The sequence below is a fragment of the Aythya fuligula genome, chromosome 7 (genome assembly GCF_009819795.1).
Source record: "Aythya fuligula isolate bAytFul2 chromosome 7, bAytFul2.pri, whole genome shotgun sequence".
Lineage (NCBI taxonomy): Eukaryota > Metazoa > Chordata > Aves > Anseriformes > Anatidae > Aythya > Aythya fuligula.
The window spans coordinates 25742127-25762721 of record NC_045565.1 but is presented as its reverse complement, the minus strand read 5'-3'; the positions used below and the strand labels follow the sequence as shown (position 1 = coordinate 25762721).

The 20595-nt window shown below is 40.7% G+C and overlaps 1 protein-coding gene across 1 annotated transcript in view; it reads right to left on the bottom strand.

Moving 5' to 3' along the window:
- SORCS3 (sortilin related VPS10 domain containing receptor 3) overlaps window positions 1–20595 on the bottom strand; it is a 275315-nt gene that overhangs the window by 32468 nt on the left and 222252 nt on the right. Inside the window, exons 14-16 of the mRNA XM_032191225.1 lie at window positions 20417–20524; window positions 2883–3000; window positions 1240–1373 (exon numbers count right to left, since the gene is read on the bottom strand). Of these exons, the coding sequence (XP_032047116.1) occupies window positions 1240–1373; window positions 2883–3000; window positions 20417–20524 (360 nt within the window). The remainder of the gene's footprint in view (window positions 1–1239; window positions 1374–2882; window positions 3001–20416; window positions 20525–20595) is intronic.

Genomic DNA, 20595 nt, shown 5'->3' with positions numbered 1-20595 from the left:
AAGTTCCCATGATGAGAACAACGGGGAAAGATCTCCTGAGTCAAGCTCAGGAATCCCAGATGTAATTTTGGCATTAGGAACAAATTAAGCATCCATCCAGATAAGATGAAAATCTCTGCTCTGTATCCCTGAACATCCTGTAGAGCCAAAGTACTGCAATATTCAAGAAAACACCTTGGTCTATATTTTTATTCATTTTTGCAGTGTATCAGTGTGTCCATGATCTGAAACAACCCATGAGTCTTGGCTAGTCTGGATCCAAATAAGTGTGCAAGTCTCATGCTTCACACTCTTAATGCAGGATTCAAAGGTAAGTGAAGTTTTCATGAATCACACTGATACTGCATCAGTCACTGATCCTGATAACCTCCTATAAAAACGAAAATCAGTTTTCTCAGCTGATCTTTTCCCCGGGTATTTTCAACCTCATTTAAACGTCATTCTGATCATTCAGGCTCAAACATCACAGCTACTGACAGTCTTAAATCTCTGAAGTATTGTCTATCAGAGGTTCCCCATATAAACTCCTTTTTCAGAGATCCTGAGCTGTTATGCATTCCCCTAAGTCCTGCCCCTGAGTGTACAAGAAATATCAAACAGTGGTTCATTCTTTCTCCATTTTTATTTTTAAGCTGCTTTCAAAATGACCTTAAACCAGTTTAGAAATGATGGCCAATAAAGTTGGAAACATCAATATTCATGCAAAGCAAGCGGCTACATCTGACAAGGGCAGGCTGCACAGACATGTTAAAGAATCATTTTCAGAGATTTCTCAGTAAAACACCGAGAAAAAGCAGCAAATGGTTCCTTGGAATTCAAAGGAGTAATAACCTAAAAAGTATATGTTTTGTTAGCATGCTCCCTAGGTGTTCAGTGACCTTTGAAGTGAGGACAGAGAAATTCCCTTTTTCTCCTGTAAAGGACATGCTTTGGACCAAAGAGAAAAGTCCAAGCTGTCACTCTTCAAAAATGATGGACATCAAAATGTCAATCAATATTTGCATTTTTTTTCACTTTTGAATTCCAGACTTGGATTTCAAGACTCCCCTGCAAATGACAGGGACACCTCCCTCACATTACAGGTATGAGGATCACAGTTGTGCTATATGGTACACTCACAACCATGAAGCTGCATAAGACCAAGTTTCCCCACACATTTTTTTGTCCAAGACAGTGGCTCAACCACTGCCAATGCTACAAGAAGAAGCCCTGCAAAATTTACCAGAATTGCATACTCACCACTCAAAGTCTCCTTGACCACAGACACAAGGTTCAGATACCACAGTTCGGGAATAGTCCCGACCTAGGGAACACTGGGCTCCAGGCTTGCGTTTTTTATAGATCTTCCTCTCCCCCATGACACAAGGTTCCCCCTTTGGCAGATAAAGAAGAAAGATGAGAAAGAAAATCAGAGAACTGTAGTGGCATCCAGGCCCTAAACCATGCATTTTGTCAAAATATACAAAAGACAATGAAAGCATACAATTACCACACGGAAAGTTGGGAGCTAAGAGTCTAGTCCCTTTCTGTGGCTTTGCAGACTCAAAGACATCTGGGTTGGACTCATGAGTGCACTGTGTTCAGCACTGAGTTGGGATGCTAGTCACAATGTGCCCAGAATGGCTGGGTACCCAAGTCATTGCCAGCACCTGGTTACATCACATTTCAGAAAGCATCTGTCAGTGTCTCTAGTCCTATGAATTACCCTGAAAAGGCAATGGGGACATACCCCTAGGCTTCTTCTATGTCAGACAACATTGACTGCAGGAAGAACTGCCCAAGTCTAAAACCCGGGGTTGGCACAAATTCCACTTTCCTTTCCCTGATAGACCTGGCTTTGTTATGGACCTCAAATAATTTTGCTGGCATGTTATGTCTGGCTTTTTCTGCACACAAAGGTTTTCAAGAGTGTTACTAGGAATAGATAATATAAAATAAATGTTTGACATTTTGGTGAGTTGTTATAAACAGAATTTTCTCTGAGCCAGAAATAATTTGTCTGCTTAAAAGTAAGAAAAGAAGACAAGGCCTAATTGAAATACTTCTTTCCCATTAATAGCAATTCCCAAGATGGCTGCCTGGTTACACACATGTCCTCCCTTTTCTTTCATTTAAATTACTTTCATTTATTCTCTTCTATGATTTTAGTCAGCTGATACATCCTTGCCTAATTAATGCTCATTTCTAATTCATGGATTTATTCAGGAAAATCACAGTGCCGATAGTGCTGGCTACAGTTCAGTTCCCCTGCAGGGAGTGGGACATCATACTGGTGGCCAGTAACCCATAAGTAATCTTCAGAGAGTGCTGAGCTCCCTCAGCTCTAGTGGCTTCAGGACCTAAATATATCCACTGTGAAAATAAGCCAGAATGTATGAAAAAGAAAGCGTGTATCCTTGAATAAAATGAAATAATTTGGTCTTCTCTGGTGTCTTCTATTCAAGGACTCCCTAGAGTTTTACAGACACCTGCAGTACCTGAAGGATGAATAAATGTTTTTATTTTCATTTTTGAGTAGGGAAAATAGAGGCAAAGTGAAATAAAATTATTTTCCTGAGTCACTGACAGAGCTACAAAGAGTTCAATGCCTCCTACAATTCAATCACAAGGTGAGGTTTTACATTGCCCTGAGCACTGAGGGCGAAAAGATCCAGCTGTTAAAATGGAATATTTTCACACAAAGAGAAGTTAACAATCTCCCTAACTTGCCTGGAGAAGACTGGCCCCATATTTATTCATGCATATGCTTCAGGGGAAATAAAGCATCAACAGGTTAGAACAGTGTCTTGATGAATGCAAAAATAACAAGTATATTCTCACCTGGCATTACAGAATATCTGAAAAGGAACCCCCCTCATCCCCTCCCTGCACAGTCCAAGTACCTGATTGTGCAAATGCCAGGTTTGGTAGTCATCTTTGTTACACCTCCGGCTGAAGATAGACTTGTAGTCCACTTTGACCAGCTGCCATTCAGAACGGAGACTGAAGTGTCCAAAAACTCTGTGCACAGAAAAGAAAGGGAAGAAGAATGAACCAGAGTCAGGCAGGGATATGCTTCCATTAAGCAAATAATTTCTCATGAATCTCAGCTGCAGAAACCAACACACTGCCATGCAGCTTAATGTCAGAAAATGTTATTCAGTCATGTATAACACTTTCCTGATCCTGTTACATCCTAGAATTATTTAGCCCTTTCCTGATCCCTGTGCAGCTTGTGTCGGAAGGTCTTCCAAGTCTTCAGTACTTAGCACAATTGGTCATGGGTGTCACAGAAATATCTAGGTATCACTCAGAACAATAAAAAACCACTCTAGAAAGTAATGTGTCTAACACCAAAGGAGCTACTCTGATGAATATATGTTTAGGGTGTCTCAAAATGAAGCTTTTATTAGCTTACTCAATTTCTGTACTACTGAACTTCCTGGTTGCACAAATTTACTACTTATGAATTGTAAGAGAAGCACATGAAATAACATATTTGGGATATGGATCATAGGCAAGCAACTTGCAAAGGTGACAGCCTCCCTTCTAACTGGTAAAAGCTGGCTGCAGCCAGTAAGAATGAAATTATACTGTCACCACTGTAAGGTTATCAGTAGAGGTTTTTCTTAATTATTTTGAGCAGCTCACACATCATCATCAGTCACTGATCACAGTCCATGGTTCACCTAGCTAAGTACTAAGATTATGTTCAGGGTGAAAATGGCACATTTTGCCATGCAACTCCAGAAGAACACAAGGCTCATACTGAGTAAAGCTGTATGCAGGAGCAATTGGAGCTGAAGAGTCAGCCCTCAGAAACAGTGGGGGAAAGACTCAGACTGTAATTTACAACCGAGGCACAGATCTGTTACAAATGGGATCATGAAAGAGATCATATAAAAATTAAATAGCACCAGAGGCTTCTGCCCAAGCTCGGACCTGCAGCACCACCAGCAGCAGAGTTTTTTTGTTGAACACAGGTCTCTCTAATTGCGTTCCCAACTATACAGCCCTCCTTCAACTGTAGGAAAAGCTATATGCTTAAGCGTCTGGAAGAGAAGGACCACAGCAACAAAAATCACTGGTGGTACAGATCACCACAAATACTAAGGAAACCTACACGTAGGAAGTTCATGCCATGGACCAAATAAATAAATAAATAAATAAAATAGCAAATGCGTGATTTAATTGAGATATAACACCAGGTACCTAAGCAAAAGATTCCATCCATGCAGAAACATTGCATGTGTGTTACAGGGTGCTCATTTTTTGACCAAGTAACAGCCCCCTATTCCTGTGGCCAGCCATGATTTTCTCAGCAGAGAAGTTTTTCAATCAACTGCAGCTGGATTTCCAAAGAGGTGTGTAATAGGAGATCAGGGCAGGGACATGGGTGACCAGACTTTAAAAGCCATGTACAAGACTACAACTTCTCATCAGCAGGGGAAACATCTTGGTCCACATAAACAACAAAAGCAACAGAACACAACAATCAAGTTGATTTGTCACTGTAACAACAATTCTTTGTCACCTTAAATGAATCTATAAAAGAACCTAAAAACTCATTCAAAATACAAGTTCCAGATTTCTAAATTCTCTACATACTGAAACCCAAATCTTTTCTGACAGTCATATGACTGTATCACCATTAATGTAAAATTTACAAAGCAGAGAAAGAGTGTGGTTTTTTTTCATTACACCAAATCTTTCAGTAACTTACATTTCAACCAAGGCACTTATGAGATTAAAGTTTTTGTTTTAAATTATTCCAGACTAAAAGAGATGGGAGAGAGATGATTTGCAAATATCCCTATGAAAATGAAATAAAATAGAGAAATTCTACTGAGTTTTCTGACTGCAATCCAGATCCTACTGTGCCCCAGCGTTACTCCAGTTCACCTTAATTTACACGGTAATCACTCAGTGTTGCTGGCTTTGCTCTCCCCTCACTCCTCAAACTACTTCTCTCATAGACTATACCCTGCGCCAAAATTCATCTGCCTTGGGCTGTTTTTCATGAAAATTGTCTCAGCTCATAGGTATCAGGGAGAGAAAGTGGGGTTGTGGGCTTGCTGTGGACATCTTTCTACATTTAAATTCTGTCTCACAGAGGCAAGCTCTAAGGAGCTGACAAAGGGAAGGACACAAAACAAGAAAAAGCAGTGACAGATGTGTACACAGTTTAGAAATAGGTAGGTGGGGAAGGACTTATGTATAGGAATGGATTTATTAGGTAGATTGTTCCTGGCTCTGGTCTGGAGAACATTTCTTAGTGTAGCCCAAGCTGTAGGGTACCAGTGATAAGAAGAAACACCACAACCAGAAGAGGCTACAGAAGAAACTGCAAAACCCGTCCTCAACACAAAACTGTCCTCAACACAAAAGGCACATTGTGAACCAAAATCAAAGCAAAGAAACCACAGAAATACTGGGTGCCAGAGCACTTGTGAGAAGGAAAGAATGGGAAACAGAGGGGGGATGCAGGAGGTCCCAGAAACCATGTTCCAGAAGAAGGAGTTCTAACTCCAGCCTAGATCCCAATTCTGCCTTGGCACTGGCTAAATCCCACTGGCTCTTATGCCACAACTGCTTTCAGTACATGGTCTTACAGGATGCTCATCTGGTCACGGCATTATTGCACTACTGGGCAGCTCTCCCGTGAATCTATTTTGTCTTGGATTTGAAGCATGACTGAAATGTCATTCCTGCAAGGCAGCAACTCAGCAGGCAGAAATCATTTAGTCCAGCAGATTTATACCTGTTCAGGATTTGACCTGCCTGTGTATTACACAGAAAATCTAGCAAGAGGAGGGGAGAACATAATCAAACACAGACACTTGCCTGAACCCAGAAGATAACAGGGCTGGAGAAACCCAACACTTCATCAGCATCTCAAGGAAAATTTTATTCCTCAGACTGAACCTTAGCTTATTGTCCAGAAAGAGAGTAAAAAGCTTCTTTGTGCTACAAAAATCAAACTACCAAAATCACTTGCTTTTTAAATCTATTAGAACAAGCTAAAAATCCTCTGCCATTGAAATTCTTCTATGATAATTAATGGAAAAAATGAGGTTTCCTAAGTGGAAGGCAATATATTAACATTCCAAAAGCACAGAGCATTAGCTACTCTTTAATTAAATGATTTCAAAGAAGATCTTTGTATATAATTGCTATAATTTAGATGAAACAATACTACACTAAATGTAATTAGAGGAGTGTGAACAGAGAGGAATGTTTTGCTCTGTGCTGCAGAGATGGTTCTGGGTCACCTCATTCCTAAAATGGCAACTCCCCCCCCCCACACACACACACACACGCTAATAAAAAGCTTCTTGAGCCTGATCAAGCATTGCAGTGCAGCCTTCAGAGACAAGAGCTACGTATACGCAGCAGCTAGCAGGCAACTGCACCTTGTCAGCACTGCTCACTAATAATGAACTCAGCCCAGCTGCCGATGGTACTGTTCAGATGGAGAGATCAGCCAACACGACGAAGGTTACATTACATTTTAAGATGACTCTGTAGTGGATTTGAAACTTCTATGAGAGTAAGCAAATGAAAGAAATGGAGAGGAGTGCAGTGCTCTGGTCTACAAACAGCTCCAAACTCTCAAACAGCTTATCCTGGGAAGTGATGAGAACCCTCATCTTTTTTCTTTTTTTTCTTTTTTTTTTTTTTTGAATTAGAACTAAGCTAAACAAATCATCACATGAACAAACTTTGATGTGCAAAATCAGGTGTTGCAGTTGAACTCTTCTTTCATCAGTTTTGTGAGCTACCTCACTGGATATTTTTCTACGGCGACCAAGGTGCAGCCACACGTCCCCCTCTACCATCTCTGTTCTGGGGCTGCCAGGCCCAACCAAGAAAGCTAGGCAGAGAGTTCAAACATTTATATTGCTCACGTTCATCTGTCAAGAAATGCTTAGCCTTAACTGCTTTTGGTATGTACATCTGGATTTCTGTATCCTGCACAGCTGATCTGTGGAAGGGCTGTAAATGGCAAGATAGAAGACAGCATACAGGAGATAACCACGTCTTGTTGGCTGAGGACAGAAAAATCTTGTGTACTCATTACCTCAACAGTCTGACATGGTTTTTCTCAGTTTTGAGCCTCTCTTAGAAACAAAACAAGACCCCAGGAGATAGAATGAAAAAGAGTTGGCAGGAATTTATTTTTCTGTCCCAACTGGCAAGGCTTCACATAGCTTTGAAGATACTTATTTATTTATTTTATCCGATTCCTATGTATCTTTGTTTCCTATTTACTTAGTTTGTTCACTAAATTAGTGACTTTTTTTTTTCCTAAATATAGCTAAACTATCAAGATGATACAGAGGAAAAGGGGACACGTTGTACTATGAATTTTGCCTCAATAACCTTGCCTACCATGGTCTAACTGAAAGCTCTTAATTGCTCATTACAAGGGTAGAAGACAAAAGAAGGGAGCTGGTTGTTGAAGGTCCTGCTCTGGGAAGTCAAAATGAAGAGAATGTTCTCATTTTTCCACTCGTAGCAGTCTGATCTGGAAGTCCTTGAGAAGCAATAAATACATGAGCCCATACGGCATTTAGAGAGTCAGGTATTTTTTTTAATTTTGTTTTGGTTTTTGAATAAGCTCAATTTAGTTCTCCAAACTAAGCCATGGAATGGCAATTTACTGGCTTTAGACAGGATAGATTTTGTTCTGTCCCTCAGAGTGGGCATTTAAAACACTACATAGAATCTTAGCTAATAGGGCAGCACCTTCTCAACTGGCTTTATGCACCACTCACAGTGAAACCATTGCTAGGAAACGAAAAAATGCTTCCCAATCTCTTCTTTTGAGGAAAAAAAAAAAAAAAAAAAAAAAAAAAAGGCAAGGCTTTTATTGCCAGGGCTTGATGTCATTAATTTGCAGCAAAATTACTAGGAACCCAGAAAAAAATTCTGAAATGCTTACAGATTCATGATGGAGTCATTTTGGAAAAGGTCATTGGTAACACTGCTATAATTATATCTTTCATTAATTTTTTAAATACACAATAACTTACAAATGTGGTATATACTGACCGGATAACCTTGTACTGAAACTATTTAAAAGGCTTTTTACACTTACACTGTATGCTCTTGATGGATTGCATTGTTTTTGCTTTATCATTCCCTGCACTGGTGATAGCTTGATAGCTGTGCTTTTTATGCCATTCAATGCTGCCCATTCCTGACAGGCCTACGGGAAACCTTGGATGATTTGAGGGTGACAAGACAACAACACATCCACCTCTAGGCCATAGAGTCAATCCTTGTCCTTTCCTAGGTATGAGAAACTTATCTTCAAGCATAGTTCCTGCCTTGCTCACAGGAAAAGCATCAGCTGTACCCATCTGGATCCATCCCTGTTGGAAGTTTCAGACAAGCTGCCCAAGCATGGAAATAGAAACATCTTCTCATGGCTAAATCAAGTTGCTTTCTATCATTTCCATAGTAAACTGTCAGGACATGATATGAAGCAAACATGCATTAAAGCTGTCTGTATTCAGCTGATCTAGATATAGAGGAAGGACTTCATGCTTGTAATAGGAGAAAACTGTCAAGACTGGTAATGCCTTCTGTTCTCAGCTGTGCCCATCAGTGAGATGACTGAAGATGCAAAGGAAGGAAGCAAATGCTTCCTTCACAGGAAGGTCTTCTTCACTACAAAAAAAAAAAAAACATCAAATATATACTCCTTTCTGAAGCATTTTTCCTCCACTGGACATCAACAAGGTGAGAAGGATTAAAAGTTAGCTCATTTTGCTTCTCACAAAGTACCCTGGGGACCTCTAAGTCAGGTTTTAATAGGGTTAGGCCCTACAGAATAGACAGTTGATGTCTGAACATCTAAAAATGAAATGAAAGCAAAAAAATACACTTAATAGATAGCATCTTTATAGATTAACTATACAAGGAGACAGACAACAGAAAACTAAATGGAGAGCAAGCCAAATATACGCTTTAGTTCTTTAGTTAATAATACTGAAGGAAAATATAATTGCAGTGTCATCACAAATAGACTGCTTATCTTAGGAAAACCTGAAAGCAATCTTGTTGCTTTTTTTTTTTTTTTTTTTAATTATTACTGTGAAAGAAAAACACATGCAGAGGAAGAGTCCTACCAAGCAAAAGAAACTAGTAAAATCACCCAGAAGAGTAATATTTCAGGTGACCAGAAACCGTGTTTTTGTCACAGAAACGAAGAGAGAGAGAAAGCAAAGCCAGATTGCCCTCTGCTTCCAGTTAAAATTCTTCTTTATTTACATCTGTGCCTTTAACAGGTAACGACAGGAGCAGTAATTTAATGGAAGAACCCATAAAGTGCTGGGAAATACAAGCTGGAAGAACAACCTCTTGGTATGGAAACATGTTTTTTTCCTGTTCCCTTCAGGGAATGAAGTTCTCTCACCAAAACCAGGGGAAACACAGATCTCAGCAGTCGTGACTGCTTGGTTTGGATTTTTGTCCCCATTAGTCAGGCTACACTGTTCCTGTTATGTGGGACAGCGGTGAGCCCATGCTAGAGAGCCTGGCTCAGTGCACACACTTACAGAAGGATGTGGTACATTAAGGTACCTCCATCACTTGTTGACAGTTACAGGTTTTGAGGCAATAAAAGAAAATGCTGAGAATTTCACATACCCACAAAAAAAAAAAAAAAAAAAGCCCATTATGAAATCTGGATCTGAAGCCATCTGTACGAAAATAGCAGTAAAGCAAGACTAACTCCTGTGTGCAGGCTGAGCTGTTAGGGCTGAAAACACACAAGCAGCAACAGAACAACTGCAAATTGTGCTGGTGGGGTTTGGTTTTATGAATGGGGAGTAAGAGATGAGCCATTTCTCCATAAATTAAACATCAATCACGACTTTAGAGAAAACCAAATGGGCTGTGTAACCTCCTGATTGTTTTTTATTAAGGTTTAGATGGAATTAGCGTTAAAGGAGGTCACTAGTTACATGGAAATTGGATGGAAAGGGACTGAGACAAGGAAACAGAATCTAACTGAGAGACACACAGATCAGCAATTAGGGAGAGTGGAAGAGGAGCCAGAGTTATACTGTCTCATGACGGGCAAGATGATGCAGGGAGCAAGAGACTGGAAATGAAGGAAACATAAAAGATGAAATATGACACTGGAAAGGCAGACAATTGCCAACAAAACACACTTCCTAATTTTTTTCCTAAACAATAAATAGTCTTTAAGAGCCACTTTGGAGCATTTAATTCAGTTGCTTTTGGCTGACCTGTTAACTAGAAACAGCAGCCGTAGGGCAGCTGGGTGATGATTCAGGGCTGCTGTAATTCTGCCTGTGAATGTGTAAAGAACAAGAAAAGTAGCAAACTTTCTATAAATAAGAGAATGTTCTTCTTCCCAATAAAATCTGTATCTAGATTTCCAGCTGATGCAAATTAGTGCAACTCCTGTGGATCATCTCAGATATAAGCCTCTGTTTTACTGATGCTAATCAGAGGGGGGAAAATATCAGCACTTAAAACACCAAGAATATATTAAAAGCAGACAGCAGCTCCCATGATGAGAAATTTGGAAACAAATTTAAGAAAATTTTGGTCTCTACTTAGTTTCCCAAGGTAACAGGTCAAACCAAGTTTTCACAGAATTGCTCACACGGATGAAATTTGAAGGTAATGGTTTATTTCCACGTCCAGCTGAAACTGAATATCATGACATGGAGATTTTCCACAGAGTAGAAAATCAAAATGTTGGCCAGATTCACTGACAAGCAATCCATGTTGAACTGCTCATGGAAAGCTGCACCACTGCCTGGTTCCCGGTAAGGAGGGAGAAGGGAGATCGCACAGGGGAAGAGCTTCTCTGAATACATAGGAAAAAAAAAATACTGCAATAAAAATCCTGCAGTGCAATCATGGTAGACCTTTTTCTCTCAGCTTTGGAAAACAGTCCTGGGATTATTCATCAGCCCAATGGCACTTCCTTCAAAGCACAAGAGGAAAACCACTACAAATGACATGGTACAACATAGTTAGGAAGCAATGCCAAGTGCAATTAGCAAGTAATCTGCAGAACATATAATTATGAAGCAGGCCTACTGCTTGGGCTTGATTTCTCCATTAACTGCACAAGGCAATGGTTGGGGAGAGGGTTTTTTTTTTTTATTTTTATTTTCTAATACAAAGTGCTATCAAAATAAGAGCTTACTGAATGCCAAAACAAATCTTTTGAAATCTGGTCTCTAAAAAAATTATTGCCAGTGTTCCCAAACCACTTTACATGACAATTGCTTCAAAAGAAATCCCAGCAACATGAAAGGGAGTGTAAGACACCTGGGAAGGGCAGTAGGAAAGCACGTTAATTTTTAATGCTGTTTTTTCGTGTAGTGTTCTCTCTCTTCTTCGAAGTACTTATGAAAGGCAACCAGTTTCTGACAGCTTTGAATCCTGAAGATGCTGCTTCAGTCTTCTAGAAAAGACATCAGCAATGTATCAGCATTTCCTAACAGGTCTGTGGTCCCAACAGAGACAGGTGTTGCCCCTTTGGAAGAAGCTGATAACAGAGCATGTCCAGTCATTTCAATCAGTCATCCTATGAAACAGTAGATTTTCATCCAGAGATGCCCAACACAAATGTGGGCAACATTGCTCAGAATATGCAAGACCCAAACTCATGCAAGAGGCACAGTCTGTGGTGATTCAGGGTGACAAACTTTGCCTGAGATAGGTTATTAGGGAGCAGAACACAAAGATTTGGAGCTGCACATAGCTGGGTGATGGTGTAAGAAGGTGGCTGATCAGTTTTAGTGGGGGAAATTTCACAGGTTTGGGTCAAAGGGATCACTAAACAGGGAAATCATGTACAGTGAGCATATGAGGTCAGGCTCTCCTTGGGAGCAGAGGCTTGTAGCACCACCTGAACAATGTGAAATGTTTCTAAATACAGTAGTGCTGCTCTGGAAAGCTGCTTTCTACCACTCACTGCAGCCAAACAGGGGAAAAATCCATTAGAGTCAACTCTGCAGTCAAGCCAGGGTTGAGTCTTCCCAGCTCCCAGAGAAGCTGAAGAGCCATACCACACTCTGCCCCATGCAGGATCAGGGCCAGGCTGAACAGAAAAGGTGCAGAGGCCACACACACTGTCAATCCACACAAGATACATTCAGGGCATCAGAATATGCCATGGCTTTCCCTAACACAAAAGTGAGGGAGTCTGAGGAATGAGCACGTGCACAGCCCCCTGCCCCTGGCTGTGCAAACCCAGGATTAGTCTGAGCGGTTGGTAGAGCACACCCCAGATGCTGGCAGGAGGACAGCACAGGAGCTATAATCCATCTGTCCTTATTTAAAAGCACAAGAAACCAAGTACATTAGCCTCTAGATGAGGATGTCTGGATTATGTTGTCATCAGGCAACCCTTGTCCTTTTACTTAGGGAAAAGAAATCATCTATCATGATCTGCTCATTCTTGCTCCTTCTGGCAGGACTTTTACATGCTAACTTTGAAACAAGAGAGCCCAGAGGAGTCTCCAGACAGCAGACCTTTTTCTAGTCCTCCTCCCTGCCTTTCCATCCACCTTGTCTGAGCATTACAGGCAAGGTTTAGCCCCCTTTGTATTTCTTTAGCAATCTCCTTTGGAAAGAATGGGAGAAGTCTGTAAGATACTCACCTGGAACTCGGGAAACCTGGTTCAGTGTCAAGCTCTCTCATGGCCTGCAGGGTGACTGATCACAAGCACATCCCTTGTTCTGCCTCTATTTCCTTATCTGCACAGTAGAACTAAAGATGGTGATTTCTTTAGAAAATGGTTGATCTCCTGTCCAGAAACAGTATTTGACTCCAATGAAAGTAATGTCTGCCCCAGGAAGCCAGCACTAGACAAAACATGCCCAGAGCCCAGTGCCTCCTCTGTGCATTACGGCTTCTGCCAGGAATCTCCTGAGTACACAGTGCGGCTGCTGGGAACTGATCTCAGGTCACAGCCATCCTTTTCCAAAGGCCCAATAAATCACATGATGCTGTCTGAGAAAGATTACTCCAAGCAGATGCTCTCACCACCTGATTTGTCTATTCAGGTGTCACAGAAAGACCTCAGCTCACACTGGAAGTATCAGCAGCATAATCAATGCTGTGCCTCTGTGAGCTGCTTAGGTGAATTCGTGCAGCAGTCCAAAGGCTAATGAATATAGTACTCCTTTGGCAGGGAGGGAGATGGGAGAAGGAAGTGACACTGATTAATCTGTGATCGTTAATAACATTTTTAAGTCTTGCAAACGAAGATAATAATATGGGTAATCAACTGTCTTTCTTCAGGGTATAAACTGATCATCTACTGGGATAAAATGGGAATTCCTATAACACACGTTTTCTTGTCCATTGTAAAGTCACTTGATGGCATTAGCAGATTAATCATTTTCTCGCAAAGTCACAGCTATTCATCACTTCCAGATGGTTTTGAAATTAGATTAGATGATCCAGGAGTGCAACTCACTATAGCAAATGCCAATATCCTCTCAATCATTTTTGTTTCCTAACTTAATAAGCATATTTGTAATTTTTCTTGTCAGATCAAGTTCTAAATTTTACTTTTCTTTCTGTGTGCAGTCATTATTTTCACAGAGCCATTTTAATTTCATGGATCCTATTCTGAAGAGTCCATATATAGGTTTTCACACTGAAGTTTGCACAGCTGCGTGAGCGAGGATAGTGCAATGAACTCACAAGGACACATCAGAGTCTTGCAATAAAATTCACAGCCAATAATAAAATCGGCTGCACCACAAACAGTTATTGCAATATTCATAAAAAGAAAAGAAAAAAAAAAAGAGAGAATGAAAAACAAAAAAAGGCAAGATAAGACCAGAATGCAGACAACTATTTAAACCTCTCTGTCTTCTCTAGGTATCTCAGGGTTCCTAGGCAACTTGTATAAACCAAGTTTTGAAATCTTCCCTCCTGTCTCTCAAAAAAGACACTGTTCTGATAGACCCTGGTAAGCACAAGTTGGATAGTCAGCTTTCAAGCCCTGTTTCCCAAAAGCAGGGAAGATAAATATGGATAGAGCTCAGCATCCTTCATCACAACTGCCCCCACATGTAATACTTTCTGGAATCCCTTCCTACTGGAAGCAGCAAGTTGGATTTAGCTTTCTACAGATCTCTGATGAAATCTTCCCTCCAGATTTCCTCTTAATCAAATCCTCTGCCCAGCTCAGTAGCAACAGCAAAAGTTACAGAAGAAAGTCTGATTTTTTTCAAACAGTTTCTTTCCCTTTTTCTCAAGCAGAATGGAGCTACAAGAGATCTGACTGATGGCATAGGAGTCTGAACTCTGCTGGGCCACAGAAATTGAGCAACACCGCGTCTGTGTTTTTTCCTTTACGCATATTAGAGAAGAACCTCAATTATGGCTAGAAAGAATGATGTCTTGGTGTTTCTGCCAGCCACTCACCTCTTCTCTCATTTGCCAAGATTGCTAGCAGGGGTGGCAGCTCTAACAGGGTGCCAACTCTGGAGGGTGAATCCTGGCCCAGCAGGGAGAAAGCCATCCCCTCTGCCCACATCCCAGAAAAGGCATTATTTTCTACCGCGTCTCTGTTTTCACCTTACCTCCCTCAGTACAACCACACAGAGGTGGCAGATCCACAACTTCCTACCCCTAAGCAAAAGGGCAGGATCATTCAAGGACATTGTGTCAGCTTGTAATTTTCTTTCCTATATCAGCTTTTAAACGTGACAGCAAGACTAGAGCGAAAGGCAATGAATGTTACTTTGCTTAAAGAGGAAAGATGATAATCACCTTATCAGAAAGTGACAGGAAAATGACTCTTGACTCCCATGTAATTTTGAACTCAGTGGGAGCTTGGACCTGGGAGCTACTGCCCCTTTCTCGTACTCAATCTGCTGCACCTGGGCTGAGTGCTAATCAGAATCTGTCCGCATTGCCTTCATGCCTGTACATACTTTGCTGATGTCTTCCATAAGTCAGTCAGTTCTTCAGAAAAAGAGTTAACTCACAAAATTCCAGGCCACAATGAAACTGTTAAACTTTTAAAGGAATTTAGGGAAAAAATCATCAAAAAAAAAAAAAAAAAAAAAGAGAAGAAAATCATGAAAATCAACCATAGGGTACTAAGCATAGGATGCTATGTCTGGCCAAGAAAGTCCCTTATTTACAAATCTTCGTAAATTAGCAAAGTGTACAAGGGAAAAAAATATATATTTTATTTTTTTTTTAATACTTTTAGCATCATCTGCTTGCTGCTGTTGGATCAGGGAACTGAGCTAGGGTTACCTCTGGCCTGATTCAGTGTTGTCTGTGCTCTTCATGCCCTCTTTCTCACCTCAAGAGTCTCCTGGCCTCCAACTCACCTCCAATGTTTCATAACTGCTTAGTCATTCTGTCCCACTCTTCTGCCACCCAGTGATGCGTTGCCAGTAATTATATGGATCTCCTGGAAAAAAAAGTGCTCCCACTTCACCTCTGGTAAAGCTGGATGGCCATGTAAATGAGAAGGTGTTGGAAAGGACCAGGGCTCATAACCTATTAATTTACAACCAAGATTTTTTTCTAATGTATGCATAGCCAAGGGAAGCAGTCACAGCTACGTTGGCAGACCAGTTTGTATTAAATCCTCTCAATGAAAATGTTAATACTCAATGATGCATACACAGATGTATATATGGATCATTAAGTATATGTACATATTAACACACATTTATATACACACACATGGGTGTCTCTACATAAATATATATTGATCACCAGAGACAAACTTAATGGTCCCCATCCATATATGAGTGTCTGCACACACACATGTATAATGAGTCTACTAGAATGATAGCAAAGCCTTACAGGACCATGAAGCAAAGAGGTTATTTCTGTTTACATAGGTTTATAGAGATGCTTAGCTCAGTAGATGAAGTGGCAGGGATAATAATTATGAGTAAGAGCTGGAACAACATAAAGACCTTTTCTGGCCCCACAAAAACATCTTGTCTCTGATTTGAATGGTATAGATTAGCAACTACTGAGAAAATACTAGAAGGGGAATACAACTGGATTCCTTTTCACTGGTGGACTACCTCAGGCAAGTAACATCCTGTACCTATGACTTGTCAACACAGAAACGTTAGACCCAACCCATGAAAGCAAAATCATTAAAAGACGTACCAGTCACCAGCAAGGGCTGCAGCACAGAAGTTAGAACACTGTACGTTTCCAAAAGACTAGTACTTTCTAGTCACTCATTGGGTCACCTTAGAATGTGCCAAACCCTTCAGCCTTATCCGTTTGAGTTATTTTCCTAAAGGACACCTTTTTTTTTGTACAGTTGTGCCAAACACCGCAATGTGCTTTAACACACACCTGCTTTAGTGCTATGACACTGAGGGAGCGGAACTGACCGTCTTGTCAGATGAGATGGGTGTCAAAATAACTGTGAAAGGAACCAAAGGAGCAGATGGTCAGCAAGGAATGGAGAATGGAGAGTAGATTCACCTTGTTTAGTCAGTAGTTCCAAGTCAGGTTTGGAACTCAGCTCACTTAGTCTCATGTACTTTTCTCTGTGTGTCATAAATCTACATCCTGAGGTGGAGCCCACACAGCTATGTTTGTAAAGAAATAATTCATTTTTGCACTCTTACAGCCATATAAAATGGAAAAAAAAATCATAAAACAATTCAGGTTGCAACACACCTCTGCAATCTATCTCGTAAATTCCCCCACTAAAAGCAATTCCAAATTCCACTACTCCGAACTATATTATATATTCAGAATCATATAATGCACACAAATCTGCAGATTTTACCACACTTTTCAGTTCTTTAGGAATGTTTTAGGACAAATATATATACCATGAAGCACAGGATCCTGAAGCCTAGTATGCTCCTACATACTGCATAATTACTGCAAACACTCACCTAACAGCCATGAAGCGATATGAAATTCTGTGCTAAAACTGTGGCAGCTTCCTACAACCCAGACAGCCCACTCACAGGATGTGCCACGAAGTGAAAGTTGGGAATAACAGTCATTCTACTGATATACTGGTTTTAATAAAATAGTATTATGATAGCATTGTTAATAATGCAATATAGTAATAACAGTCAGGCTATAATGACTTTAATACACATCCCTCTCAGGACATTATTTTTCAGTAGTAGTTGAACACAGACCACTTTGGTGCAAACCAATGGCAGAATTTTTCCCTGACTCAAATATTAGCGCAGTTGTGGCCCCTCTCTTTTTATGTCCTACTTCTACCCTAAGAGTTTGCAACTACTCCATCCTCATCTGGAGGATGCTGATCACAAACCATTACGCTGCTCCCATTAGCTTCTTGAAACCATTGCAATTTCTACTCATAAACACAAATTCTACATAACTCCAACCAGCAAAATGTTATTCCAGCTTAGAGGATGACCAGTAGCAACAAAAAGGCATTGATCTCCTCTCAGACAAAGCTACCACAAGCTCAGTATGATCCTACACACTGCCCTTATAGATCGGTTAGCTAAAATTTTCATTTTGAGAAACACCTAAGTGATGTGTATAGAAGTGGTTTTCAGTCACACTTCATAAATGGGCTGTTTCCTAACTCAGTTCCCTTAAGACTGTGAGTAGGAATTTCTCCTTAAATATCATCTAAAATTTCTTTTTATACCTTTTACAGACTCTTAGGAATAGTTTTAAAAATTTCTAATGATGACTAATAATAATAACAATAATAATAAAATGCCTGCAAAGATTTCAAGAAAAAAAAAAAAAAAAAAAAAAGTTGGTTGTCAGGAAAGTTGATTTAGCAAGATAACCTTCATTCTACAGTCCCTATCAGGAGACTAGGGAAATACAAGTAACGGTAACCTTAGATTTAAAATACATCTTATGCTTCAGAATAAAACCACACTGATTTATAAAGTAAATGGGTTGAATCCACAGCTACTTGAAACTGATTAGCTTCACTGATTTCAGTGAAGGTGCTGATGTGCAGATTTGAGTTCAGATCCTGCTGTGTAAGTTGGGGGTTGGAAAGTGACACACATCCAGCACTGCACAAAGAATGTCATTGAAAACCACCACATTAACAAACACAGAAAGTGAAACATTATTGCTGCATTTGGAGAAAAATGTGTAGAGTGGACAGAATGCAGATTTTAATCGTTAGTCAGACTGGTATGTATATCCCCAAAAAGATGCTCACAGCAGTCTTGTGAAAAGGCTCACAAGTATATCACACTGTTGTATTTTGTTCTTGGAAAAAGCTGGGGCAATATTTGCCAATTTCAGCAGATACACAGATATATTCTTCTATGTAAACAAGTACTCCCCTTTTGTGAAGAAAAAGCTGACACCAAGGGTTGGTTTTAGACGAAAGGAAAAACTAACACCTCTACCAAAACTGATGCAACGTCTACTCTAATAAGAATCTAAACAATTATCTGTGACACAAACACGGAGGCTGTATTGTGCTGCCCTAGCACTGTTTGGAAAACAAACTCCAAGTCCCTTAAGAGTGTAGCTCCATAATTACTTACCCTGGCCTTCCCAGGACAGTTCAGCACAGAAGATATAGATGGCCTATACAGGAGTTAGCTACAGCTTCCTGATCCTCTGGCTGTCCAAGACTACAGCACCAAGACACTTCATCTGTCTTGGCACAGATGGCAAAAAAATAAAAATAAAACAAACAAATAATAAATAAATAAATAAAGCCAGCTCTAATGACCCGTTACCAGAAGAGGATTTCCCCCAGTCCTTTTCTTGCAGCTAAGGTGAGTCTCCAAGCCCCCATGTAAGAAACTATTCAACTGCAGGTACAGACCACTCCTCACCACGTAGTCACTTGTGTTTAAGGCTGATGGGTCAGATTTTTGAAATGCAAACCAACACAAATTATACAACCCAGTTGGAATACATTCAAATCACTAGCAGAAATGCCCCAGACACAACTGTTATCTGATCCAAGATTTCTTAAGAAACTGGTGACAAGCATACACAGCAGTCTCCTTTCAGTCTGTCACTACCTGTGGCACCAGCAATCAGATGCACCTACGCATTTCTGCCACATAAGCAAGCAGATGGACTGTAACCTAGAAGAAAGCAGACTGGGCCTGATTCTCCTTCCTCTTGCAACTAGTGAAAATCTGGAGCACTTCACAACATAAGGTGCAGAAAGCAGGAAAAGCAAACCTATTATAAGATGAAAATTACACATTTCCCACCCCTGAGTTAGGGCAGGAACAATACAACACCAGACATGCATGAATGTCTGATGTGATTAACCTTCTTCACAACACAGCAGATAGACTTTGCAGATGTGCCCCAGTTTAAGGACAGTATCTTAGCCAGCTTTTTTTCTGATCCTTTTTGGAAAGCTGTTCCAGCCAGCCCAAAGAAAACACAGGTATGAAGGTATCTCCGCAAGCAAGAAAGGCAATGCATCTAGTCCCTGCTTTGTTTGGAGTCCCAGAGCAGAATGCTCAGATCTGCTTAGCTCAAGAAGTCAGACGACTCTTTGAGATTCCTTTGAAAAGTTCACTCTCTCCCTGCACTGTTAAACTCAGATCCTGGCCTACTCTTGGGCAGGGTTTACTTCACCAGTTAGATCACCCTTACCCAATGCTACATCACTCTTAGGAGGTGGCTTCATTGTCAGCTCAGGCTCTTCTTTCCACTGTATGGGTAGATCAAAGCATATTACACCTCAGTCCAGGAACGTTGTTCTGAGCTCAGCTCTGCATATGCAGACCGAGAACACCTTTAGCTTGAGCTAAAACCAGATGTACAACACACAATGCAGATAGCAAGCAATGAGGTTGAGGAATATTCATATTCAGCAGCAATTTCAAAAGACACTCAAGCAGCACAACTGGAGCAAGCACAAAACTGACATTAGATGCAACCATACAGGTCTCTGGCCTCTGAAGAGCACTGCAGTCCCTGGGCCATCAGCTCTAAGGAACACAATGCCTTTGCAAGAAGGAGCCTCTGGACTTAATTAGTCCAACCTCCTATTCCAAGAGAGACTGTTACCACCTACATATCAGGGCAGATGTATCTTCATCTACCAAGGCTTGAAAACATCTAGGGGTGATAATACCACTAGTTCTCCGTAGCCTGACCAGGGCTATATCATCCCCTGGAGAAGGAGCTTGTCCTACAATCCCATCTAAACTCACAAGTCAGATCTTGGGATCATCTCTCCTTCTTATAGCTCCCTGCTACTACTGGGAAGAGTTTTGCTGCATCACCTGTTTGCACGGACACTCCATCTGGGTCTGTGACCATCAGCATAAAGCACAGAACACCACCATGCATTCATGCAACACTGCATGTGTAGCCACACAACGCTACACTGCACAGCAGGAGGCCCACCATGCACCAGGGGATCTCCATCCACTCCTTCTACCACCACATTTTAAGAAAGTTAAGAGCTGATATACTTACGTCATTATCTGGGTCTCTATGCCAGAATCTACAAGGGATCCATCCACAAAAAGTGGTGTTGATGTGAAACCATATTTACTCCAAGATCTTCCCTCATCAAAACTCACCCTGGGATAAAAGCAGACAAGATTTATACATATAAAAAGACTTACTCCAGAGCAACTGCAGCAATTAAATGT